Below are 27,982 nucleotides of genomic sequence, written 5' to 3' on the forward strand. Positions count from 1 at the left end.
AGGTTTTCTTAGAATATTGATCTATTTTTTCAGTTTAAAAAAAAATGAAAAATTACAAGAGGGTTTAATTTTACTTCTGCAATTTTTTTTTTTTTTTTTGCAACCATCCTATGAACTACAGCTGTTTCCTGTGTTTTAGTTTCTACCTACTTTCAGGTTGGAAGTGCTATCTTCTACACTTTCAATGCTCACTTCATTCCTCTGGGTAGAATCTTCATCTTAAAGCTTTTTAGATTCATATTTATCTCAAGGGTGTAGCTTTTTATGCAACTCAGTCTGTGTGATTTACAGGTCATGGTCATGTATCACTGTCTTCTGTTCTTCCTCCGTTTCTCCTTTAAAAAGCTGTATATTTTGCCTAACTGTGAGGGTAACACTAGTTTTACCTTCTGCTGTCACTCATTAGTCAAATCTTGCCCACTCTCCAAAACTTTGCTAGTGCCAATGACTTTTCTTTCAAAGCAATACATAACATTTCTATTACTAATAAAACCTCCAACTTTTTCTTTGTATTTTGGACATACTGGAGACCACCCAGTATCTGTGTATGCTATGAATTGTAATTGTTTTTTCCCAGATAAAATGGTTTAGAGATTTGTCTCTGTATTTTTACTTAACTCTGATGCAACCAATCTACATGTTCTTACTGTGCCACATTCTTGGCACTGTGCCAAGGATATTATATACTTTCTCATTTAACTCTTCTAACACCTCTTTGGTATCACTGCTGCCGTTAGCTGTATAGTTTGTAAAAGTTAGTGTCTGGCCCAAGGTTTAGCTGAAGTATTACATATGGAATTCATGGAAGCTAACTTGAAGAACTTCGCTTGCTAATGTGAACACGGCCCAGGCAAGGTTTTGTATAAATGTACTGGGAAACTAAAGATAGTAGTTTGGAGGGGTTAGGAAAGGCATAAATGTTTGTGAGTTCAACTATCACACATTTCTTCATTTTAAAGTTCTGTCCAATCTTTACACCTCAAATTGTAACTGGACTGACTTCTGTATCATCAATTGTCCTAAGTTTCCTTTTTAGAGCTTGCTGTCTTTGTGGTCTGACTGGTAAAGATTTAGGCTTTTAAACAGACAGCACCCATCATTGAATCATCTTTTTTTCTAGGGGATTTCTCTGAGAAATCTTCTGGTGGTTGAAAAACCTACTAGAGTAGTGCTACTCAGCTGGGGTTGGGGACCAGTGAGGAAATGTTATAGGTTTTCACAGCCATTTAAAAATAACTTTGTGTCTATGAAACCTAATAATACCAAATTGCCCCTTGCATTTAGTGTATCCTTTATTTTTCACTTCCTTTTTCCTCTTAATTTTTATAGTATTTTACGTTGAGAGACTGCATATACAAAGATAATGGGTGGGCCATATATAAAAATAGAATTCCAACCTGCAAAGAACTGCCAAGAAAACCAGGCAGGTCTTCTCCATTATACCCAACCTGGGAAGCCAGCCTGCTGTAACACAGGCTTGCAGAAAGCTAGATTGCTGTCTCTATTAACAACCCAGGAAGCTGAACAGTAACTTCTGTAACAATCGGCCTCAAATGGCCAGGACTTGATTAATCACTGACAGCTTCCCAGACTTTGGCCTTTGATTTAGGACCATCCAGACAAAGGCAAATCAAATACACCCTCCTAACCACTCCTCTATGAAGAATGAACTCTTGACCTTTTTTCTTTTGCCCAAATTCTTTTCTGTGACACCTGGTAAGTCATGCCTACAAACAAAATCTCACTAAAAGGTTTTTATTAACCAGACCCGATTCTCGTATAGCTTCACATGAGCTATAGAAGACAGCTTTTTCTTAACTCAGACATTCCTTTTCAATGACTCCAGGTCTTCACATAAAGCTTCATTCTTTCAACCAATTGTCAACTAAAGAATCCCCAGAATCCACCTATGACTTACAAACTTCCGCTTCTAGATGTCCTGTCTTCAACCAAACCAACGGATACCTTCCATGAATTGATTTATGATTTTACTTGTAATTCGTGTCTCTATGAATGTATAAAACCAAACTCTTGGAGTGTATTTTCTCAAGACTTCTTGAGAACTTGTCCCCATGGTAGGTCACACACATCCTGCTTAAAATAAAATTCTTTAAGAGTTTGGCACCCAGCTCCGTGGCTCACACCTGGTAATCTTAGCACTCTGGAAGACAGAGAAAAGCGGACTGCTTGAGTTCAAGAGTTGGAGACCAGCCTGAGCAAGAGGAGACTCATCTCTACCAAACACAGAAAAACTAGCCAGGCGTTGAGGCGGGCGCCTGTAGTCCCAGCTACTGGGGAGGCTGAGGCAAGTGGACAGCGTGAGTCCAGGAGTTGGAGGACACCCCGGCACTCTACCTAGGGTGAACGTGTGAGACTCTGTTCTACAAAAAAAAAAAATTAGAGTTTGGATTTTTTCGTTGGCCCTGGACGCACAGCTGGAGCTCCCCCCCCCCCCCCGCTCCTCCGCCTGCCTCTGAGGGGCTGCTCCCCTGCTATAGCAATCTCCGAATGAAGAGCCTTTGCTTTTCCCTTTGGATGGCCTTCATTTATTTCCATATACCACAGGGGCTTGGGGGAAAGCAAAACCCGGCCGTCCACCAGAGGTAGCTGGAAAAGCACCGCCCCGGGCCTTGGAGGTCCCTCTAAGCAAGAATCTCAAGAGCCAAAGAAAGTAGAACACCCAGGCCCGCAGCGCCAGAACTGCGGGGATTCGTGATTGACGTGGTCTGGACCAGGAGCGGGTTGCGGTGGGGGGAACAAGTGGGCGGGAGGGGCATGGACGACTCCGCGTCGGACGCGGGGACCAGGCAACAGGCGCTGCGCTCCCTTACTTCCGGTTCGCTGCGCCCAGGGCTTTTGAGCTGCGGGTGGGGTGGGGGTGGGGTGGGGTGAGCGGAGTTTCTACGCACGCGCTCTGCGCACGGGCTCGTTCGCCTTACAGTGACGTCACGTCCGGCGGCTCCGGCAGCGGCGGCGGGGTCGTGTATCTGGGGCCGGCGGGCGAGCGCTGGTGTCCCGCGGCTTCTCTCCGGTCTGGAGGAGCCGCCCTTGCGCTCTGGGCCCCTGGCCCTGGCGGCCCCCACGGTCCCCGCCTGCCAGCCAGTCGGTCAGCGCACCGGGCCCGGTTTTCTCTGCCTCCCCCGGACCGCTTAGTCTCGACCCGGGTGTGTTTCCACTACTAGAGGTGAACAAACACAATAAAGAGAAGGGGACCTGGGGCCTTGGACCAGGATGTTTATACTTTTCCCAAGTGGACGTTCACGGGCAGCAGATAGTATTTACAATTATTTCCTGCAGGAAGACGCCTTTGTCATAATGGTGCAATCTAAGAATGAGTGTCTTTAGACAAAAAGGACCTTATCTCTGTGCAATTGTTTGGATGCTTTTGAAGAGATTCCCAAATTATTTTGCGTTTATTGCTTAAATTTTTTTTTAAACATCTGGTCCTGAAAGGTCAGCGCCATTAAATCTTTTTCTAAACAAATCCTAATCTTTCCTGTGAGTGTATCGGTTCAGAGAGTTATCTTTTCAGTAAGGAAGAGAAACCCTCCCCTGGTCATTGGGGAAATCTTGGGATTTTTTAATACCTGAGAATGTACTTTCTTTTGCACTAACGCTGAGCATTTGGATGAGGCAGTGCCATACTTCTGGAAAACGGATTACGTTTTTTCTGTTCTTGAAATGCCAACTAAATTCCATCTTTTCTTGATGATTTCCCATCGGTAGTATGAAGGTTATTGTGAGAGGATCCCAGACCACTGAGCTTTTAGAATTCTCATGTCAAATTTTAAATCGTTTTTCTGTCTTCAACTCTATGTTGTCCCTATCAACTGGCTATATTCCTTACCCTCTCCTGTTTATAATTGAATACCATTTTATCTGTTGTGGGTTTTGAATTTTGATAACTACATTTGACATAATTGGGTTTAAAAGTAAAAGAAAAAATTTAGGGACTTACGGCTTTTTACTTTTATATACCTTAAATTTTCATTTTACAGAATGCCACTTTTAGGAAACAAAGTTTTTGAAAAGCCTCTTCGGAAGAAAAAAGAAAAGTATCTGGAATCCTACCTAAAGACAATCATCGCTAACATTTTGGAATATAGTTTTAATTTTTTAATGGAAAATATTTGTAAAAACAAAAATGGAATCATAATGTGTACTGTTTAGTAACCCCTTTTGTATGATATCTTTTTGCATTGCTTCCCATTTCTCTATTTTTTCTTTGCACATTTATAATGACTACAGAATATTTCATTGTGCCAGGCACCCTCATGGAGAAAAGTAGAAACCCTAATTTATTAATCTTATGCCATCTATTTGAACCACTCAGAGGACTTAGGACTTATATGATGGCGTTTGACCAAGATGCATAAATGAAGGGGTTCTAGAATTGTATAAAAGGAGAGATTGAGTATTGAGTCTTATAAGGGCAGTTTAGCAGGCATATCAGATTTATTGGAAAAGTGAAGAAAATCATTGAAAATGTTTCTAATTCTTCATTCTTTGTTTCTAGGTTCACTTTCCACCCTCCCTCTTTCTCTCTCCCTCTTCCCTCCAAGAATGAAACATGACTGAGGACTCTCAGAGAAACTTTCGTTCAGTATATTATGAGAAAGTGGGATTTCGTGGAGTGGAAGAAAAGAAATCGTTAGAAATTCTCCTAAAAGATGATCGCCTGGGTGAGTTTTGTAAGTTTAATTAACATCATTGCTGCTTCCTCATCTTGGATGTTTGGAGTAAATATTACCTTAATAGACATCCAGAGTTATTTGTTACTTGCCATATTTTTTAGGGATATGATGACAGTAGAGTTGTATATATAGTATTTTGAGACAAGTTACAGATTTTCAAATTTATATTTCATTAAGAATCATAAGGTTTTTTTATTAAGTCATATACACATAGATCATGAATACATTTATGTATATGTGGGGTACAGTGTGTTGATTTTTTATACAATCTGATGTGCTTACATGAAACCAATCAACATAGCTTAAGAGTCATAAGTTTTTGAAAAGCCTCTTAAGAAGTCAGTAATATTTTTTCTTTTACTAAACCCATATATATTTTTCTCTGTTTCCAGATGTGTCATTATAGCTTCTGAGTAAACTTGCAATATCTCTGGTCGTGTTTTTCTTTATGGAAGTACTAAGACTGCATTGTACGTTGATATTTAGTTCATTTTAAGCTTATTTAAGTTTATTTTAAGTAATAGTAACATCTGTTGTTGACCAAAGTAAAATAAACCAAACCATAGTTTAAAATACTACTTTATTTGCATAGAGTTCTTTTAACGTTTCAAAAAATATTTCCCACCTGATCTTTGATCCTCACTATATAGTCTATACTTTAGTACGTCTGATATGCCTGGTATTCTCTTTTGATAAGCAGAAGAATTGAGGGCCAGGGAACTGAGTGTAATTTATTGGAAAATGTGGTGATTTCAGGGCTAACTGTGCTACTTCCTAGTTATTTTTACTTGATTAAGTCACTTAACTACTTTGAGGTTCAGTTTCTGCGTCTTTTGAACAATAAGTATCCAACAGGCTTGCAATGTGAATTAAATGAAATAAATTAGTAACTACTGCTAATGTTATAGGGAATGTAGTAACATGCGTAATCCATAGTCTATGCTGTAAAATGTTAACTGTTTTAAAATAACTTAGATGGTAATAGACCTGGGCTAGAAATCATATTAGTATTGTCTTTCCTAAGTTTGCTGATCATTAAGATAGACTTCTTCTGAAGAAATTCTTGTCTATATTTACAGTTTTAAAAAATGAAATGCACTGTTATGTACTATAATCAGCATGAAAAGCTTCTAACTGTTTTTTTCTTCCTCCAGATACTGAGAAACTTTGTACCTTTAGTCAAAGGTTCCCTCTCCCGTCCATGTACCGTGCATTGGTGTGGAAGGTGCTTTTAGGTAGGAGATCCAGGAGTTCAAAGATATATCTTCAAAAATATTGAATAAAGGGGATGGGCATGATGGCTCACGCCTGTAATCCCTAACACTCTGGGAGGCCAAGACAGAAGGATTGCCTGAGCTCAGAAGTTGGAGACCAGCCTGAGCCAGAGCAAGACCCTATCTCTAAAAATAGCCTGGCATTGTGGCAGGCACCTGTAGTCCCAGCTACTTGGGAGGCTGAGGCAAGAGGATTGCTTGAACCCAAGAGTTTGAGGTTGCTGTGAGCTATGACGCCTCGGCAAAATGAGACTCTGTCTTTAAAAAAAGAAAAAAAAAATTGAATAAGAGGATCATTTGTCGTCTTATTAGTCAGAAAAAAAGAGGATTTACTTAGGCCGTTTACTGAATATTGGGTCTTATTTACATTTTGAGCAGACTTAATTTCTGCTCATTATAAAATTCTTTAAGAAGGTGACTTCATTAGCAGTGTATTAAGCATTAACTCTAGGGGAGTTAGTATATTCATGATAGAGGAGAAAATAACATGTTACTCACTGAAGATGTGGGAAGAGCATTGGATTGGGACATGTGGGAAGAGGATTGGATTGGGAGATGTGGGAAAAACATTGGATTGGGAGAAAGCAGAACAGGTATAAGCTTTGCTGTCAGCTGCGTAACCTAGTGCCTCTCTAATGCTCATATTTCTTTTGCATCTATAAGATGAGACTATTGAGCTAAATTACTTCTTGGTTTTAGCTCTAAATTTGTAAGATTTTGTGATTCTCATCTGTAGAGGTATAACTTCTTAATGAGTGATGTTAGAGTATGAAGGGAATTGGAACAGTTTCACTCCCTGGAAGTGTGAATGAATAAATTCCAGTGGTGAAATTGTGGACCTCATTTTCTGAATGAGGAGGAAAACTGATCTTGCTTAGTTTCTGTAGAGGAAAAAGGGAATCAGATGCTGCATTTAACTGTCAGCATCTCTTTTGAGTCCAAGATTTCCCCCTCACCCCCATCATTGCTGAACCTAGTGAAGCACATAATGGCTATCTATTATCACCCTCTTTTACGTTCTTAAAATTTTTTTTAAGTTAGCTGTAGAATAGTGATGAGGATTGTGAACTAGCTATGGGCTGTGTGCCAAGCCTCTACGAGGAATTACTGCTATTTATTGGCCGTTCTTGTATGCCTCTCACTAGGCTGAGAAGTTTACATTAACTGTATAGAGTAATCCTAGAATTCTGTCCCTGCCGTGAGGTAGGTGTCTAATACGCTTATTTTATAAGTGGGGAAAAAGACTTTGTGAGGCTGAATAACTTGTGTAAGGCCCTATAGGCTGTACCAGGCAGAGCTAAGGATTTGAGCATAAGTTGTAGAGCTCATTTGAAGATAGGGTAGGTTGTGGACCTCATTTTCTTTCTGAAATGTGGTATGTTTTTAGGAATAGAGAATTACGCATTCCTGAACCTGGTTGTGTGGAATGGAGGCTGTATTAGAAAGCACTGCATGATGATCTTTTTGTTGTGTGTTGTGGCGTCCTTCATGCACTCATAATCTAGAGAAGTATTGACAATCATTTTGGTTTTTCCCAGGGAATTCTTAAATCTTTTTTTTTTTTTTTTTTTTTTTTATTGTTGGGGATTCATTGAGGGTACAATAAGCCAGGTTACACTGATTGCAATTGTTAGGTAAAGTCCCTCTTGCAATCATGTCTTGCCCCCATAAAGTGTGACACACACCAAGGGGAATTCTTAAATCTTAACTATTTTCAGTGGGCATCAAAGTAAGTGCCTTCCCGGGAATCGTCCACAGTGTCCATATCTGCTGGGAAGTACTGTGTCTTACCAACAACTACAGTGGATTAGCGGATGATGGACAGTTGTGCTTTGTGGCACTTCTGAGTGCTGAGGCCTATCTGACTTTATTTTTCTTGCCCTTCTTTTCACATAAGTGAGGTAGTTATAAGGCACTGGAAATTTATAGCTGACGATGGAGGTGACAGCCTGCCTCTTTTTCGCCCAGGCTTTTGGTTGCTCACGGATACCTGCTTCCTGATACCATTTAAGGTGAATATCAGGAAGGGACTTTTTAAGACCTGCTCTTATAATAGGTTTAATGTTTACCGCAGGAAGCTGAATGCTGCTTGTAGTAGTATGATGAAAGTTCGATCACAGCTGTTTAATTTGTATTAGCCCAGATGTAGAAGACACTTTAGTGTGTTCCCTTGGCTCTTCTGGAAGCTTGGCACACAGCCCATAGCTATGGTGAGTAAAGATTTATGTCTAGGAAAAGAACATATAAGCAAGATTGATTCTGGCATCATGTTAGCTAGAGACTTTTGATCTGCTCCCCAGGGTGTTCTTTAGAATATTGGATGGATTTACACCTAAGAGGGATTCATAGTCAAATATACTAGCTTAACGCTTCACCTCGTGTAGTGTGCGCCATGCACTCTTCTGAGTGTTCTGTGTGTCTTGATTTGTTCACTCATCACAACAGCTGTCCAAGGTTAGGGATCATTATTCCCATTTTTCAGATGGGCAGGCTAAGACATAGGGAGCTCAAGTAAGCAGCTGACGGTCACTTAGCCTGTTAATTGCAGAAGCTGGAATTAAAACCTAGGACCTTTGTTTCAGAGTCTATACATCTGTACAGCCTCATTAAACGTAATAAGGCTGGAATAAATAAAGTAAAATGTTTTTCTTTATTGCCTTGAAAATTCATTGTCACCATTTCCCAAGTCTCTTTTACCGTAGGATCCTTTTCTCATGAACACTTTTGGGGTAAGTGAAATGTTCATCTTTCCCATTTTCTGCCTCTGTTATATGAGGGAGTAAATTAGTTATATTAGTTATATTATTACCTGGAGGGACTAATACATTTGTGGGAATTCTGGTATTATCAGGTTTGAGACTAGAACCCAGGTTTACTGATGCCTGCCCAGTGGTCTTTCCACTATGTTTTCTGAAAGCTACTTGTTTATATAAAAGATGTGACACCATATTTAAATGGACTAATGAGCTTAAAATGTCATAGAAATGTCAGGTACAGGGAGTGATTTCATCCATGAAGATTTGGTACGTTTTTGGCCGTAAGGTTAGGATACTTTGTGAATATGTTGGGGAAGAGAAGCCTTTAGTGAACTTACGGTGCTTCTGAGATGTAGGGGCCAACTGCAGAGACCAGAGAGAAGCCTTTAGGAGCTAACCGTGGCCAGAGGCTGACAGCCATAAATTGACACAGTTACTATCTTGAATGTATGTGGCATTCAAGGATTTTTGTGATGCCACTTCATTTCTCTTTAATATCAATGATACGTCATTATTCAAATATAGACATTTAAGATCACTTTATAGGAAGAATTTGTAAAAGAAGCTCCATATGGTAATTCAGTATTTGTGTGAATTCTAATCTAATTGTGTGGGTGTTTCTCACAGGATTTCCTTTAGTAGAGGAGGGATCGATGTCTGAGTTGTTTCACCCTTATTCCCCTGATACTCTGTGTAGGGATCCTGCCTCCTCACCATGAATCCCATGCCAAGGTGATGATGTATCGCAAGGACCAGTACTCGGATGTGCTGCGTGCTCTGAAAGTCATTCGCTTTGTCAGCGATGCCACACCCCAGGTTGAAGTCTATCTCCGGATGTATCAGCTGGAGGCTGGAAAGTTACCTCGAAGTCCCTCTTTTCCGCTGGTTGGTGTTCGCCTTTGCTTGACACTTAGCTCAACTCTTGACTGTACCATCTCGGCAGCTTTTGATTGCATCATGTTTTACCGTAGAAACTCTCAGTGGCTTTCCATTTGTAATAGGGTAAAAGCAGTGCATCTTTACCTGGCGTCCATGGCTCTGCACATTCTTTTTCTCCCAACTTATTTGTAATTCATACATAAAAATTGGGTATATTTACGGGTTGTATTGTGATGTTTTGATCTATGTATACGTTATAGACTAAGTCAGTAATGAACATATGCATCACCTCACTAGCTTATGTTTTTATGGTAAGAACATCAAATATCCTTCACTTTACCAACTCTAAAATATACAATACAACCTTATTTTAAAAATGGAGTTACCTTACTTTTAGTTTGCCTTTGCTTGATCATTTCAGAGGGGAGTCACCTTTGCATCCCCTTAACCTTCACATGCAGTACCTTTAAGCAACGATACTGTTGGGATGTTGTGTTTTTCATGTTTATTTTGGATACTGCTTTGTTCTGAGAATTATTAAGGTAACAATATTCATTTGAAAAATCTAACTGCTACAACTTCGTTTTTACTCCTTGAAAATATTGTGACTTTATTTTGAATTTTATTTTCTCTTCTTTTTCTATCTCCAAAGGTGGAAACTTAGATGATTAGTTTTAGATCTCCCATCTTTTCATTCAGTGTGCATTCAGTGCTATACATTTCCTTGTGAGCTCTCCTTTCTAAAAGAAATTTTAAATGTCTTCTTTGACCCATAGGTTATTTAGAAGCGCGTTGCTTAATCCCTAGACATTCTGGATTTTCTCAGTTATCTTTTGATTTCTAGTTTAATGCCACTGTGGTCCAAGAGCACTCATTATATGATTTCCATTCCTTTAAACTTGATATTTAAAAAAAATCTATTATAGAGATGGGGTCTTGCTATGTTGTGAGAGCAGGCTGATCTCAAACTCAGGGTCTCAAGTGATCCTCCTGCCTTAGCCTCCGAAAGGGCCCTGCACATTCTGACCCAATCTATCTTATTTTTTGTTTATAAGAAGTACATTTTAAAAATTTTATTTATTTATTTTAGAGACAGATTCTTTCTTTGTTGCCCTGGATACAGTGCCCTGGTGTCATAGCTCATAGCAGCCTCAGGCTTAAGAAGTCCCCTTGGTCTCAGCCTCCCAAGTAGCTGGAACTACAGGTGTCCACCACAATGCCTGGATACTTTTTCTAGTTTTAGTAGATATGGGGTCACCTTACCCTCCCAAAGTGCTAAGATTATGGGCGTGAGCCACCATGCTCTGGTAGTACATTTTATTTTGAAGTAATTTTAAACTTCCAGAAAAGTTGTAAGAATACTACCAAGAATCCCCACATATCCTTTACCCACATTCCCCAGTTGTTAACATTTTATGACATCTGCTTTGTCACTTTTTCTACACATACTTTTTCTAAACCATTTGAGAATAAGATGCCCCATTATCTCTGATCCCTTCAGGGTATACTCCCTAAAAGAAGGACGCCCCTGTGGGTAACCAAAGAGCAGTCAGCAGAGCCAGGAAGTTACACTGATACAATATTAACATCTAACTTGTAGACTACATTCAAATTTGATCGGTTCAGTAATGCTCTTTATCACAAATAAGTAATCAAAGTTCCAGCTGAGGATTTGATCCTGGATTAGGTAGCATATTGAGTTGTCATATTAACTTTAGTTTCCCCTAGTCTGGGACCATTCATCAAGAAAAAGGTTTTTCTTATCTTTCATGCTGTTGACATTTTTGAGGGGTATTATTTTGTAGAAAGTCTCTCTTAATTTAGGTCTTTCTGGTGCTTCTGCATGATAGCATCCAAGTTATGGATAGTTAGCATCCAAGTTAGGGATACCACATAGGTGATGCTGTGTTCTTAACATATCACGTCAGGAGGCACATAGCGTGGGTTTGTCCCATAAGAGGTAATGTTCACTTTGATCACTTGGTGAGGGTGGTGCCGGGTGGGGTTTTCCACTGGAAAGTTATTATTTTTCTCTTTGTAATTATTTCCCTTTGTGGGAGCATACTTTAAAACTGCTGTGTAAATACTCTATTCCTTAGTAAGCTTTCATTAAAAATAGAAAAAGTAGTCAGGCATCGTGGTGGGCACCTTAAGTCCCAGCTACTTGGGAGGCTGAGGTGTTTTACCATTTGATGATTTCTAAAAAGTTTTGTTCTAAAATAATCTTGGATATGGAAAAATGTTGCAGGGCTGGGTGTGGTGGCTCATACCTATAATCCCAGCACTTTTAGAGTCTGTGGTGGGAGGATCACTTAAGGCCAGGAGTTTGAGACCAGACTGGGCAACATAGCAAGACCCTGTCTCTACAAAAAAATAGAAGAATTAGCCAGGTGCAGGTATGTGCCTGAAGTTCCAGAGAGTTTGAGGCAGGGAGATGCTTGAGGCAGCAGTAAGGTATGATTGTGCCACTGAACTTCAAGAAAAAAAAAATTTGTAAAAACAGTAAAGTGTTTCTATATACCTTCACCCATGATCCTCAAATGTTACATCTTACATAATCATAGTATAATGATTAAAACCAGAAAATTAGCATTGATACAATATTGGGAACTAATCTTTAGACCTCAGAGGAATTTCGCTGACATCTCACTGATGCCTTTCTTCTGATGGGGACCTAATCTCAGCTCACACATTACATTTAGTTGCCACGTCTGAGTCTTCTTTAATCTGGAACAGTTCCCCAGTCCTTCTTTGTCTTCATGACCTTTATACTTTGGAGGAGTGCCGGCCAGTAGAGTTTCTCAATTTGAGTTTATCTGATACTTCCTTATTGATTAAAATCTGGTCATACATTATTGGCCAGAGTAACACAGACGTATGATACTCTATTACTGTTGCTGCTAACTTTGATCACTTGGTTAAGATGGGGTCTGCTGGGTGTCTCCACTGTAACATTACTATTTTCCCTTTCGTGATTAATAAGTAACTTATTGGGAGGTACTTTGAGGTTTGTAAATATTCATGCACTAATGATTCTTACCTGAAATAATTTTTTACTGTGACGGTTGCCCAGCGGTGATTTTCTAACTTCTTCATTCCTTCTGAATTTGTTAGTTGGCATTCTTCTCTAAGGAAGAGTTTTCTCTCTCCTTCCTTTACTGATGTATATCAGTTTGAGTTTATGGATTCCTTTTTTATTCAGTGGACTATAATTCATTACTACCATTATTTCTTTTGATATCCAGATTGTCTCAGATTTGGCTAGTGGGAGCCCCTTCCAACAGATTCCTGTGTGTTTTTGACAAGTTCTATCATTTTGAATGTTTCCTAACTTTCTAGCACCACAGGATGGTCCAGGTTTTCCCTGCACTTTCTATACTGCAGCCCTGGAATCAGCCATTTCTTTTTGGATTGAAAGGTGGTATTCAGAACCCAGAACTGGGTACTGGATATGTTCATCGTTCATGGGCTGTCATTGCCTCTAGTTCCTCTTGATAGACAGAGCTAGGAAATATGTGTATGTATACATACACATCAGTCTTTTTTTTCTTTTTTTTTTTTGAGACAGTCTTGCGCTATGCCCTGGTAGAGTGCCGTGGCATCATCATAGCTCACAGCAACCTCAACCTCTTGGACTCAAATGATCCCCTTGCTTCAACCACCTGAGTAGCTGGGACTATAGGTACCTGCCATGACAAGCTGGCTAGTTTTTCTGTTTTTCAGTAGAGATAGGGTCTCAGTCTTGCTGAGGCTGGTCTTGAATTCCTGAGCTCAAGCAATCCATCCACCTTGGCCTCACAGAGTGCTAGGATTATAGGCATGAGCCCCGACTCCCAGCCCACACCTTTGAATTTTTATATCTCTGTTTATCTCTTGTTCTGCTACCTGAGTTCACACTAATACCTCCAGTTTCAATCCAATATCTGGAGTTCATTCTAGCCTATGCCCTTTCCACATTTATAATTCCTTTCTCTCACAGTTACACATTTGAAAAGGCTCCCATTATCCTGAGTACATTCAATTCTTTGCTTATTTATCTGAGTGTAACAAGCACTGCCAGCCAGTGCTGGCCCTGGCCTGCATGCCTACTTGAGCTCCTTGTGGTCTCAGGCCAGTGTTCAACCCTGACCACTCTTCATCCTCAACCTCCCTTGACCTTAACTTGCTCCTTGGTCTCAATCTGCTTTTTTTAGCAAACTCCTCACTCTAACTAGTAACTACTTGGCCTACTTACTGCTTATAATGGGAAGAAAGGAGAAAGGAGAGAAGGTTAGGCAAAGGAATGATTATGCCTCTTAGACTTTGGATATTTTATTGTAGTTCCCCCTAGACGTTTTTAAAAAGGTATTTGTTTGGCTAAAACAATGAATTGTTCAGACATGGATTCGCTTGCAAGCGTTGTTATTCTACAAGATTATTTCATTGCAGATTTAGCATTAACATATTCTTTTGAATTTTTTTGGAGTTAATGATGTGATACTCATGGATGGTAGAGAGATCTTAAAAATAGTAAAGGCCATCTACTTTTCTTAAGTTTATCGAGAGAGGACGTCCCTAAAAAATAATTGGAATAATTTAAACAATCTCCTTTAAATTTCACTTATTCATTCAGTGGGAATAATGTAGGAGTGTATGGCACACCTTTGGGTGCAGGACATAGCTACAAGAGGGACTGTACCTCTTGAGCCACAGGCACCGAGCCCCACACAAGTTTTGAAGGACATAAGTATTCACACCATAGCACCTACTCAGGCTCATTTTTTTTTTTTAATCTATTGATAAGTATGTGGCAGTGCTCAGCCCAGGGTCAGGTCCTTTCCCCTTGGTCTGTCAGTGGCCCAGAGCATCAGTAGTAGCCATGTCCAGGAGCAGTGAGTGCCGTGCCCAGTCTGTGCAGGAGTCCAGATAGACTTTCCTTCCCTCCCCCTTCCTGTGTTTCTACTTTCTGTCTTCCTCTGACACATTAATAAAATGCTTAGAGAAATCTACTTTCTATGATTCTAACTCTTTTGTTCTTAACATTTTATAAAATATATTAATAAGTTGAAAGAAGGCCTAAGAATGAAATACTTTTATTAAAATAGGAATTTGACTTAACTTGAGACTTTTTAGGGGAATCAAGAGTTCTTAAGTTTCTTTTTGACATTAATATCTTTCGGCTGACTGAATAAAATGGAGACTTTATATCCATTGTATTAACCTGGATGGATGTGGAACACATTATTCTTAGTAAAGCATCACAAGAATGGAGAAATAAGAATCCTATGTACCCAATTCTGATATGAGGACAATTAAGGTCCTAGTACACAGTGGGGGTAGGGGATGGAGAGAGCTGAGAAAGGGAAGGAGGGAGGAAGTGGGGGGGTCAAGGGATGAGGTGCACCTTTTGGGGGTGGGACACAAAGTATAAGAGGGTCCTTATCTAACAAAAGCAATCACTGTAACCTAGTTCTGTGTACCCTCAATGAATCCCTAACAATAAAAATAAATTAAATAAATAAATAAATAAATAAAAATCTTTTGGCTGTTAAATCCTAGATGAAAATGTAAAGTTTGTGTGTGTGATAATGGTGTTTGAAAACAAAGTAGATTGTCAAATAAGGTTCCAATTTTTCTTTCTTTTTTTTTTTTTTGTAGAGACAGAGTCTCACTGTACCACCCTTGGGTAGAGTGCCATGGTGTCACACAGCTCACAGCAACCTCTAACTCTTGGGCTTACGCAATTCTCTTGCCTCAGCCTCCCAAGCGGCTGGGACTACAGGCGCCCGCCACAACCCCCGGCTATTTTTTTTTGTTGTTGCAGTTTGGCCGGGGCTGGGTTTGAACCCGCCACCCTCAGCATATGGGGCCGGCGCCCTACTCACTGAGCCACAGGCGCTGCCCATAAGGTTCCAATTTTTATAAGATTTTTCTGTTGAAATTTATTTGAGGGTTTACTTTCACATTCTTAGTACTGACACAAGGCTTGAGAAATGCCATTCTTTTGATTCCTAAAATTCTGATTCTATGAGCGTTTTAACTTTTCAAGTGCTTAACAACAGAACAGCATTCTAAAGGTATGCATGAATGCTTTGAAATTTGGAGTCCTTTAGTATTTGCAAATTTTGGTACTGACAGATGTTTCCAATTACTGTTTATGCTGTTTATCACGCCCTTTTGAAAGAAATTCTCATCTAACACTGAGGATATTTTTGGTAGAGAGGGTCAGAGCCTTTACTTATGCTTTATGTCAGCTCTGTGATAGGCTGTGTGTTAGAAGTTGGAGAATTGCTGCGTGGTCAGCCTGAGACAAGGTCATTCCTAGGCAACACCAATTCTGGTTACTCATATCTCCCCCTTTAGTGATGGACTCTGCTTTTTGATCCCACTTTGATTTATTAATACAGGCTTTGAAAAATTTAGGGGCAAGTTTTCATTTTTTATTGAAGAAATTTATATTCTTCTTTTCTACTACGTTCCTCTTGAGATTTATTATTAATCTTCCAGGAGCCAGAAGATGAAGTATTTCTTGCCATTGCTAAAGCCATGGAAGAGATGGTGGAAGATTGTGTCGACTGTTACTGGATCACCCGATGCTTTGTGAACCAATTAAATACCAAGTACCGGGATTCTTTACCCCAACTGGTAAGGGATACGTTTTTTTTGTTGTTGTTGTTGGCTACAGGGCTGTGAGCAAAGGTATTGGGAACCTTCAGGGAATACTCTTTGCCTCCTGGTGCTGCTCTGATGAGGAGCTCTGCAAATGTTTTCTTTAAAAAACCAGATAATAAATATTTCCAGCTTGATGAGCCACTCAACTCAACTACTCAACTTTACTGTTATAGCACAAAAGCAACCATTAGTGACCAAGACAGTGTCACCCAGTCTGTAGTAGAGGATAGAGACATGTTTCTTTTTTTTTTAAAGCCTGGAACATTGATCTCTTATTAAAACAGGCATTCTGTAAGAAAAAAGGAGCACATGGGTTGAGGGAGGCAGCCACTGTCTCTGCCATACCCTGGCTTGGAAAACCAGAGAGCTGAATGGCACTTGCTTCATAGCATAATCCAGTCTTCCTTTCCCATTCTCTTTTCCGCCCATTTCCCCCCTTATCTCATTTATAAAAATGAATCTTTTTTCTTTTTTTTTTATTAATATTAAATCATAGCTGTGCACATTAATGCGATCATGGGGCACCATACACTGGTTTTATAAACAGTTTGACACATTTTCATCACACTGGTTAACATAGCCTTCCTGGCATTTTCTTAGTTACTGTGTTAAGACATTTATATTCTACATTTACTAAGTTTCACATGTACACTTGTAAGATGCACCACAGGTATAATGCCACCTATCACCCTCCCTCTGCCCATCCTTCCCCCTCCCACCCTCCCTCTCCCCATTCCCCATATTCTTAGGTTATAACTGGGTTATAGCTTTCATATGAAAGCCATAAATTAGTTTCATAGTAGGGCTGAGTACATTGGATACTTTTTCTTCTATTCTTGAGATATTTTACTAAGAAGAATATGTTCCAGCTCCATCCATGTAAACATGAAAGAGGTAAAGTCTCCATCTTTCTTTAAGGCTGCATAATATTCCATGGTGTACATATACCACAGTTTATTAAACCATTCGTGGATCGATGGGCACTTGGGCTTTTCCATGACTTAGCAATTATGAATTGGGCTGCAATAAATATTCTGGTGCAAATATCTTTGTTGTAAAGTGATTTTTTGTCTTCTGGGTATATACCTGGAAGAGGAATTATAGGATTGAATGGCAGGTCTCTTTGAATCTTTTTTCTTAAATTATTGAGTTGTTTCTTTTGGAAATTTTATTGAAGGTGGTAACTGTGGTGTGGTGTGTGGGTTAGAGGAGACAGCGATGGGCACTTAGCACTGAGGACCACTGCTCTGACTGGTCGTTGATTATTTACAGAGCAATGGGTGAGACCCTTCAGCTTCACAGGAGATTCCTGAGAATAGTTCTTATTTATTTAAAGTAAATGCAATTTGATTTTAGGATTTTGAAATTTAATACATTTAGTTTATTTCAATAAAAATGATTTAAGCATGGAAACATGAAGCATAATTTTAGTTGCCTGATTAAATCAGGAGGCCTCGATTTTACCATGATTTAATTAGTTTTCTTATTTAATATTGGAGTAAATCAGTAGCATTCTGATAGTTTATGCCATGTTTGAAAAATTTATTATTTTTGGAAATATAAGTAATAGTCATCTATTACTTATACATCTAATACATTCTCAAAAGAAATTAAGCAATCAAGGTAAATTTGTGTTTCCCTAGATTTGTACCAGTGCCCCCCAATCCTCCCAACCCCCTCTTCCTAAGAAGCAAACATTTTTATCAGCTTGGTGTGTATTCTTCTTGGCTGTACGTACATGTACATATAAAATGATTTTTTAAAAATACAAATGGTGTTATACTGTACACATGGCCATATAGTTCTGTTTTTTTTTTTGTAGAGACAGAGTCTCACTTTACTGCCCTCAGTAGAGTGCCGTGGCATCACATGGCTCACAGCAACCTCCAGCTCTTGGGCTTACATGATTCTCTTGCCTCAGCCTCCCGAGTAGCTGGGACTACAGGCGCTGCCATGACGCCCGGCTATTTTTTTGTTGCAGTTTGGCCGGGGCTGGGTTTGAACCCACCACCCTCGGCATGTGGGGCCGGCGCCCTACACCCTGAGCCACAGGCGCCGCCCCTGTGTTTTTGTTTTTAACGTAATGTCTTGGAGAACTGTCCAGGTCAGTACAGATGCATCATTAGTTTGCAGTCCAGACTGCCTATTCACACCACCTGGGAGCTTTTAAAAATTACCATAACATTTTCTTCTCCCAGACCAATTAAATCAGAATATCTGAGGGTGGGGCCCTGGAATTCTAATATTTGAAAAGCTACAGGCAATTCTGAAGCATAGGTTGAGAGTCACTCATTTAGAACCACTTTCTTTTTAACATTCAGAGTATTTCCTTGTTATGAATTTGCTATATGTAAATATAACAGGTCCATACGAACACTCACATGCCCTTGTACTTGTTCCTTGTATATATGTGTACTTTTTTAGGGTTGGTACTTTTAAACATGTGAAAGAGACATGTTTAAAATCTATTTACTTATTTTGACATTTAAAATTTAAACTGCCAGGTTGCTTATCCAAAGGCCATATCAATTTATGCTTCCACCAGATGATAGAAATTGCTGTTTCCCACCATCACCAATACTTGATACTATCAGTCTCTTAAATTTTTGTTCATCTGATAGTTGAAATAGTATCTCATTTTAGTTTACATATCCTCAATTTCTAGTGAAATGGAACAAATAATAGAGATGTGCATGTCTGTGTTGTTTTCTTGGCTTTTTTCTTTGTTAAAAGTTACTGATACACACTCACATGTTCATATCCATGGGGCATTGGTTCCAGGATCCCCAGTGATGTCAAAATTCAGTGATGCTTGGATCTTTTCTGTAAAATGGTATAGTATTTGCATATAACCTATGCACCTTTTCCCATATATTGTAAATGAGGGGAGTCCAACCTTTCTTCTTTTCTGCCACATGTTGGAAGAATAAGAGTTGTCTTGGGCCACACAGTAAATATATAAACCCTGATGAAAGCTGATACAGTGGGTACTTTTCATGATATCTGACACCACAGGGAAAAAAAACACAAAATGAGCATGTGGCCCACAGGCCACAGGTTGGACACCCTGCTTTAAATCCTCTCTGGATTACATATAATACCTGATATAGTATAAATGCTGTGTAAATAGCTGTCCTACTGTATTGCTTAGAGAATGACAAGAAAGAAAACTCTTGTTCATTACAGATGCAAACTTCCATTTTTTTTTTCCAGAATGTTTTTGATCCATAGTTGGTTGAATCCATGGATGTGGAACTCATGGATGTGAAGGGCTGACCGTACTCTGAAGATTTATCCTTATCTGTTATGTATGTTGAACATACTTTCTCCCTGTTGTAGATACAATGGAATTTGTCAACAGTTTTCTTCTGTCTTTTTCTGTATCTTAGCCCTTTCTAACCCCAAGTTTTTAAAAAACATTTTTTTTCTCTCCTAACTTTTAAAAATTTAGCTGTTTAAATTGTGAGGGATTTATCTCTGTGGGTGGTATCGGACACAGGTTGGATTCTATCTATTCCTTTACACATATCTGCGACACCACAGCTTTGCCAGCTCACCACCGTCCTTCCTCTTCCTCTTTCCTCCTCTGGTGAATGTGTCATTGAAAATTTACTTCATGTCAAGCAGGGCCGAGTTTCTTTTATTAGTGAGCTGCTTCATTTAAGCATGTTATCTTAGTTTTTATAGGTTAAACTGAAGCACAGAGAAGTAAAGTCCAAGGTCACTGAGTAAGCAGTAGAACTACCACTTACATTATGTTTTTAGTTCTTTTTTTTTTTTTTTTCCACAGATTCAATTGCACTTTTATCATATGCTGGATTTCCCACATATATTCAGAGCTATTGATCTGTCTTTTTTTCCATTGATCTATTTGTCTATCCCTGAGCCAATGTCATATAATTTGTTTAATAATAGCTGTCTAGTATACTTTGATGGCTGATGGGAAAAAATGTGCTTCCATTGTTATTTTTTTTCAAAAGTGCCTTGGCTATTCTTATACTTTCTTTTTAGAAATGAATTTTGGAACTTACAGAAATAAGTATCATTATGGTACTTAATGGCCCTTAAACCTTAATTTCTTCATCTTTAAAAAGGGGGGTTAGTTTAGTATGTACATTATAGAGCCTAGCACACAGTTTTACTGTATTTTGCTATATATAATGTGCTCTTATGTATAATATGCACCCATGTTTTGGCCCAAACTTTCAGGAAAATGCCCCTTGAGAAAGTGGCCAGCTCTTAGTTGGGAGAGACATGTCTGGCAAGGGCTAATGCTCCCTGGTAAATGTTCAGATCACACTGCCCACAGCTGCCCATTCTGTGAAGGCAGAGGCATCCTATTTTTTCCCTCAAAAATTTGGGCAAAGAAGTACACATTATACATGGCAAAATGTGGTAAATGGTTATTAAGTTTTCAAAAAGGTTTGTAGAATAAATAACTAAATTTTCTTTGTAGTGGTATTAAATTTAGATATCAAGTAATTTGCCTTTTGAACTTTTCTCTTTAGTTAAACTGTGTTTGGTCTATCTTAAATTTTTTTATTATTGTTGTGTAGTAGAGCTCTTCTTCCTCACTTCTTGTTAAAGTAGAATTTCTATAATCTTGTCTGTCATCTTTTGTATTTTGTGGTTTGACCAAATACAATACTTTGTTATCATAAAGTGTAAGTGGCTTTATAGTTCTAGGGAAATGTGCATATGATAGGCGGTGATAGGCTTCAGAGGAAGATAAGGATCCCTCTGAGTGATGATGTATTATATATACTGTGATATTCTGATTCCAGAACTGCATGATAGCTTCTTCACTTACTGGCTTTTCAAATTTCTCCTATTTGATAAGGCCTCTCATTGCCAGGGAGAATAGAGGCCAGCTTCAGTGTGTGGCATGTAAGACTTCTGTGGTCCCTGTGGCCTTCCAGATCCTTGAGTGTGGCCTTTTCTCTGAGTCCAGATTTTACAGAGCAAATCCATTTATTGAAAGGATTTGTCAACCCTTTTGAATTTGGTTGAGGGATGCAACTTGGAGATGTGGTGGGCCACATGTAGCCTTGAGGCCGCAGGTCCTCCACCCTGAGCTTTTATTGATATTGCCACAGTTTTTCAAAACTATTGTCAAGAGAGGTTTTTAAAGTAAGCACTATTAGCAGCATCTTCCTAAACTGAGCGTCAGTTCTCAAGGTGGTTAAGTCTCTTTTTTTTGGTCAGGTTTTGCCTTTCTCATCTGTTGATGAGCTGTGCTTTATTTTCTTCCCAAGTAAGAATTTGGGGTGATGGAAATACTGAAAATAACCTGTACATGTTTAGCAGTGAAATGGAATTGTGATTATAATAAATCACATCTACCATTTGCTGAGTATGAAAAATGTTAGGCAATGTAAATATTATCTCCTTCTGTTAAAAAACATGTATACTCATATATTTGAGTTCACTGCCTTTCTTAGATTAAGCAGTAACATACAATGCACGTTTTTTCCCACTTTGCTGCTTTTAGCTGGTATACACTGGAGATCATGTCACAGTCGTATATAGAGATGTCCCCCCCCTTTTTTTTTTTTTGAGACAGAGTCTTAAGCTATCGCCCTGGGTAATATAGAGATGTTCCCCCCCCCTTTTTTTTTTTTGAGACAGAGTCTTAAGCTATCGCCCTGGGTAGAGTGCTGTGGCGTCACTGCTCACAGCAACCTCAAACTCTTGGGCTTAAGCGATCCTCTTGCCTCAGCCTCCCAAGTATCTGGGACCACAGGCGTCCAACACAACGCCTGGCTGTTTTTGATTATAGTTGTCATTGTTGTCTGGCGGGCCCGGGCTGGATTCCAACCTGCAAGCTCTGGTGTATGTGGCTGGTGCTTTAGCGGCTTGAGCTACAGGCGCCGAGCCAAGATGTCCCTTAATTCGTTTTCAAGGCTTCACACTCCTCTAGTGTATATGTTCTTACAGTTTTCTTAGAGCAGTATCCATTGTACATATAGTTTGTTCGCCCTGTCCTCTATTGTTGGCTGTTGGGGTGTTTCCAATCTTCAGTTATTATATGTGGTGTTACAGATGAAAGCTTTGTGCATACATCTTTTCATATGTTTGTCAGAGTATTTGGGAGGGGATGGATTTCCTAGAAATCGATTGGCTGGGTTGAATAGTCAATGCATGTGTTATTTTGGTATAGATATTGCCAAAATTTCTTTCACACTTTTTTGCGTCCTTCTGCCCAACAGATGTCTCTATAGCCTCACCAATGCAGTATATTGTTAGTCTTTGGGATTTTTGCCATTCAGATAGATAGAAAATGGTACCTCAGTGTAGTTTTCATTTATTTATTTTACTATAAGCATATGACAAGGTTTAACATCTTTTCATACGGGTAAGATCCACGTGTTATTTTTTCTTCTATAGGATTCTTTGCTTTTTTCTTTGCTGTTTTTAGAACTGAATATTTAGGAATATTAGCCCTTTAAGGTTGTTTATTATCCAGGGGAAATGCCCACAATTTTTTGAGTACAAAAAGCAAAATACTGGCTGAGTACGGTGGCTCTTCTGGAGGCCAAGGTGGGTGGATTGTTTGAGCTCAGGAGTTTGAGACCAGCCTGAGCAAGAGTGTGACTCCATCTCTACTAAAAATAGAAAAACTAATTGGATGTGGCGCGCAGGCCTGTAGTCCCAGCTACTGGGGAGGCTGAGGGCAAGAGGATTGCTTAAACCTAAGAGTTTGAGGTTTCTGTGAGCTATGACACCATGGCACTCTACCCAGGGCGACAGAATGAGATTCTTTTTCAAAGAAAAGAAAAGAAAAAGAAAAATACCTAAATTGTGCATTCATTATGAGTCCAACTAATAGCAGACAGAAAAGTGTGTTTTTATGTATGAAGGAAAACAGATGGATGCTATACAAACTAAGTATTACTGGTAATTGTCATTGGGTAGTATGATTGTAAGTGACCTTTGTATCTTCTTTATTCTCTGTATTTTTAAGATTTTTTATAATAGCATATTATAAACTAGGAAAAGATATTTAGAAAAAATGAATAAGACACTGGCAAAAATATTTACATTGAGTGATAAGATGTTGATTAATATATTTCAGAACTTCCTATTAATTTGTGATGTGCACTTACTCAGCAGTTGCACATTGAATGCTTACTATGCCAAGTAATGTTTTAGCTACTGGAAAATTAGCAGGGAACAAAATAGATAATGATCCCTGCCCTCAAAGTATTTGTAGTCTGTAAAGGCAAAAGACAATAAATAGTTCTAAAATGTTCACTTATTTATATGTCGTCTATTATTTGTATTGACATGTGGATGAAATTTTCTTTGCTGTGACATGTTACATAAATGTATGTTTGTGTGTTTAGCCATGTCACTTTGTGGAAAAGTGCATATATTTTATTGATAGAACCAACCATAAGAATAGGGTTCAAGAGGTGAAAGGACAGGAACTTTTGGGGAGCTTGTACTTTGGAGAAACACTCTTGGTTCTTGAGACGCTCTAAGAGCTGTTGAGTAGTATAAGGAAGTTCCATAAACAGAAAAAATTTAGAGATCCCCTGAAAAAGACCGGGGAAAATTGGACCAGGATTAATATGTGGAGCCTTCTTTGCCTGGCTAACTCCTGCCCACTCTTCAAAGGCCGGTTCAAGTATTACCTCCACTGAGAAAGTATCTGTGGCTCCTGAAGCCCAGGTTTGGCACGCTGCATGTGGTGCTCAGTGCAGGGCGGTGTGTGTGTGGTCAGTGACTGGTCAGCCCTTCTTCATCTTTTGTCTCATTCCTCTTAATGCCCTCTCTTCACGCTAATCCCACTCTATTTCTTTGGTGTTAACCTTCCCCTTTCCCCTTTACATATAATCTATGCTTTACCAATCAGTAACATATGGGCCTTTCTTAGCTCCTTAGAACAATTGAATTTTGCTTTGGACTTTTGCCTTCGGCTGTTGAATCTGGTTAGTGAAGTTATTAGCATGACCAGCCATTCCATTTTTTTTTAATTAAATTATCGCTGTGCACATTAATGCGATGATGGGGTACCATACACTGGTTTTATAGACCATTTGACACATTTTCATCACACTGATTAACATAGCCTTCCTGGCATTTTCTTAGTTATTGTGTTAAGACATTTACATTCTACATTTACTAAGTTTCACAAGTACCCTTGTAAGATGCACCACAGGTGTAATCCTACCCATCACCCTTCCTCCGCCTACCTCCCCCCTCCCTTCCCTCCCTTTCCCCCTGCCCCCTATTCTTGGGTTATAACTGGGTTATAGCTTTCATGTGAAAGCCATAGATTAGTTTCATAGTAGGGCTGAGTACATTGGATACTTTTTCTTCCATTCTTGAGATACTTTACTAAGAAGAATATGTTCCAGCTCCATGCATGTGAACATGAAAGAGGTAAAGTCTCCATCTTTCTTTAAGGCTGCATAGTATTCCATGGTGTACATATACCACAGTTTATTAATCCATTCGTGGATCGATGGGCACTTGGGCTTTTTCCATGACTTAGCAATTGTGAATTGGGCTGCAATAAACATTCTGATACAAATACCTTTATTATAATGTTATTTTTGGTCTTCTGGGTACATACCTAGTAGAGGAATTATAGGATTGAATGGCAGATCTATTTTTAGATCTCTAAGTGTTCTACAAACATTTTTCCAAAAGGCAGCCATTCCATTTTGCCTGAAACTGTCCTGGGAAACCCCTCAGTCCAGGACAGTTTGCTACTGTAGTTAGTACTGACCTGGGAAACTGCTGTCTCACACGTGACCTGGATGATTCTGAAGTTTTGTTTTCCAGCACTTCCTTGCATTCAGCTTGTTAATATTTTTCATCATAGGCTGTGGTATCAGGTGATGTTATGTCATAGAAAATGAGTAATCTCTCTTCCTGTTTAATCTTTAGCCAAAAGCTTTTGAACAATACTTGAATCTGGAAGATAGCAGACTGCTGAGTCATCTGAAGACGTGTTCTGCAGTGTCTAAACTTCCTTATGATCTCTGGTTCAAGAGGTGCTTTGCAGGATGTTTACCTGAATCCAGTTTACAGAGGCAAGTATTTCTCTGGAAGACACTGAAGGTGTGGGATTAGGGAAGAATCCTGGCCTTTGATTTGAGCATACCTCAGAATGTAAATTTATTTATTTTTTTGTTTGTTTTGAGACAGAGTCTCATTATATCGCCCTCGGTAGAGTGCTGTGGTGTCACAGCTCACAGCAACCTCAAACTCTTAGGCTTAAGAGATTCTCTTGTCTTAGCCTCCCAAGTAACTGGGTCTATAGGTGCTTGCTGCAACTCCAGGCTAATTTTTTTTGTTGTCATTGTCTTTGTTGTTTAGCAGGCCCGGGCTGGGTTCGAACCCACCAGCCCCGTTGCATGTGGCCAGTGCCCTAACCACTGAGCTATAGGTGCCGAGTCTATAAATTGCTTTAGGAACAGTATAGTAATTTGAAGCTAAATTCTCCAGTATCTACCATAATAAGACATGATCCTGCTTATTATTGAATATACAATTAGAAAAATCAAAGGCCTTCAGAATGTTACCTGATGTACATAATTACATCTCAGACAATTACCAGGAGTCTATATAAGCATAATTTCTTCTTTCCCAGAATGTGGTGGATCCTAATCGGGTAGAAATCTTGGTATTTCTTAGTTTCACTGTGATATCTTTAAAGGATCCAAAGGTAGTCAAAGATTGGAGATTTAAACTTATCTCTTCCAGTCCCAGAGTCAGACAGTGTTGTGGGTACTTCTGAGTCCTGGCCTCACTGCTTAAAAATTTTACGATATAGTTGAAAATAAAAGGCAATACACAGAAAACATTATAAGATAATGCATAACTAACTGTATAGAGTATAATACCAACTTTTAAGAGTTATAGGAATTATCAGAATAATTAGTTTAGGATGGTTGCAAAACAATAACTGGCTCCTTAAGCCCTCAGATAATTTAAGGAATCTGTCTTCAGAATCACCTGCAGTGAAATTGAATTGATATCATTTCATATGCTGCTTTTGTTACTGTCCCTGAGTATGCCATGATTAAATTAGCATTATAGCATATTAGTAAATTACAAACTCTGGTTTAGCTCAGGACTTTCTTTTTCTTACCCCAGAATATCAGGTTTGCACCACAAAGGAATGTGCATTTGTAGATCACTAACAGAGCAGCAGTTTTTAGTGAACTTTCCTTTTTCTTTCTAAAGCTAATTGTGTTTAGATTTCAAAGGGCTTCTCTGTTTGGTTGTTTTTCATGATTATTTCACAGTGGTTGTTCTTTGAAGCTTATACATAAAATAGCAGCAATTTCATTTTCTTTTGTAATTTGAGATGTCTAGGTAAACATGTATTTCAAGCTCATGTAATTTGATTGTACCTCCTTATTTTTTAGGGTTTGGGATAAAGTTGTAAGTGGATCCTGTAAGATCCTAGTTTTTGTAGCTGTAGAAATTTTGTTAACCTTTAAAATAAAAGTAATGGCTTTGAACAGCGCAGAGAAGATAACAAAGTTTCTGGAAAATGTAAGTGTGCTTTGCTTTAATTTGATTTTAAACTAGATATGAAATAATTTTAGCAAGTTAGATTTTCCTATTGCATTAAATTATTTAGAGAAAGAATAGAGTGCATTTTGTACATTATAAGAAACATTTTTCTTTGGAAAAAATTGGCTTAAAGTTGGCTTGTAGATTATTGTTTGGGGGGTGATGGTCTGAGAGCTTTGCATTAGTATGCCCACTTAGGACCAGAGTCTCACCCTCCGTGTGACTCCCAGCAAGCATGTCAGGAAGAGGAAGAGGTGACATCTGTCACTTTAGGATGAGTAATTTTTGTTAATGCACAAGGAATCCTGATGTTTTGGGGGATTTTGTAAGTTCTTTTCTATCTTTGGTGTAATCCTAGTTGGATTTGTTAATGTGCTTAAGTGTTAACTTAGTGTGTGTTGAAAAAAATTAACTTTTCCCTCCCTATGTATCATAGAATACCTTCTACTGGGCAAGAAGTAGAATTAAAAAGACTTAGGCATGAATAATTTTCACAGAATCTCAAATCTATTCTTTTTTTTTTTTCAACAGTCAGTATTAACATTTGAACAGTAGCACAGTAAATTATAAATGCTAAATGAGTGTGTGTTGAATAAATGAATCATCATCATCATCATAATAATTAGTGGCTAACAGTGCTGGGTATTAAGTATTTTTCATGGATTATCTCCTGCTATCCTGTTTACAGCTCTATAAAGTTCGGCTGTCACTTCCTCCATTTTAGAGATGGGGACCTGAGACCCAGTAGCTGAAGTAACCTGCTCAGGGACACACAATTAGTGAGTGGCTAGTGGAGGATTTGAACCCGGGCATCCTGACATCAGAGAGCCCTTCTGAGTTCTCAAACTCCCATGGAAATAAGTTTTATGCCACAGTAAATGAGGGAACGTACTTCAGTTGTAAACACTGAAATTTCACCAAGACTGATTTGCTTGTCCACAGATTCCTCAGGACAGCTCGGATGCGATTGTGAGCAAGGCCATTGACTTGTGGCACAAACACTGTGGGACCCCAGTCCATTCATCCTGAATGCTCCCAGCAGCTGTGAACGACCACCTGCCAGGCCCACCCTGAGCATTTTGGTTTTGGGCATGTGATGTACTAAACCGATTGAAAACAGCCGTTTTGCTTTGGTGCTCAAAGTGTAATTTTTCTTCCAGTAAAGTTATTTAATTGAAATACTTGGTATTGC

The 27,982-nt window shown here is 39.0% G+C and overlaps 1 protein-coding gene across 7 annotated transcripts; it reads left to right on the top strand.

Moving 5' to 3' along the window:
* The first annotated feature begins 2,959 nt into the window (after positions 1-2,959).
* Positions 2,960-27,969, top strand: TBC1D7 (TBC1 domain family member 7). 7 transcript variants are annotated; one of them, XM_053602152.1, is made up of 8 exons: positions 2,960-3,184; positions 4,517-4,682; positions 5,849-5,929; positions 9,422-9,609; positions 16,090-16,227; positions 25,153-25,298; positions 26,640-26,769; positions 27,733-27,969. In XM_053602152.1, the coding sequence occupies exons 2-8, from the start codon at positions 4,571-4,573 to the stop codon at positions 27,817-27,819; spliced, it is 882 nt and encodes a 293-aa protein (XP_053458127.1). In that variant the 5' UTR covers positions 2,960-3,184; positions 4,517-4,570; the 3' UTR covers positions 27,820-27,969. The 7 variants fall into 7 exon arrangements, with proteins under 7 accessions (XP_053458127.1, XP_053458128.1, XP_053458132.1 ...); XM_053602153.1 differs by having other exon boundaries at positions 2,960-3,164; XM_053602154.1 differs by lacking the exon at positions 2,960-3,184 and adding an exon at positions 3,232-3,453.
* Positions 27,970-27,982: the final 13 nt, after the last annotated feature.

This window comes from Nycticebus coucang, chromosome 9, assembly GCF_027406575.1.
Source record: "Nycticebus coucang isolate mNycCou1 chromosome 9, mNycCou1.pri, whole genome shotgun sequence".
Classification (NCBI taxonomy): domain Eukaryota; kingdom Metazoa; phylum Chordata; class Mammalia; order Primates; family Lorisidae; genus Nycticebus; species Nycticebus coucang.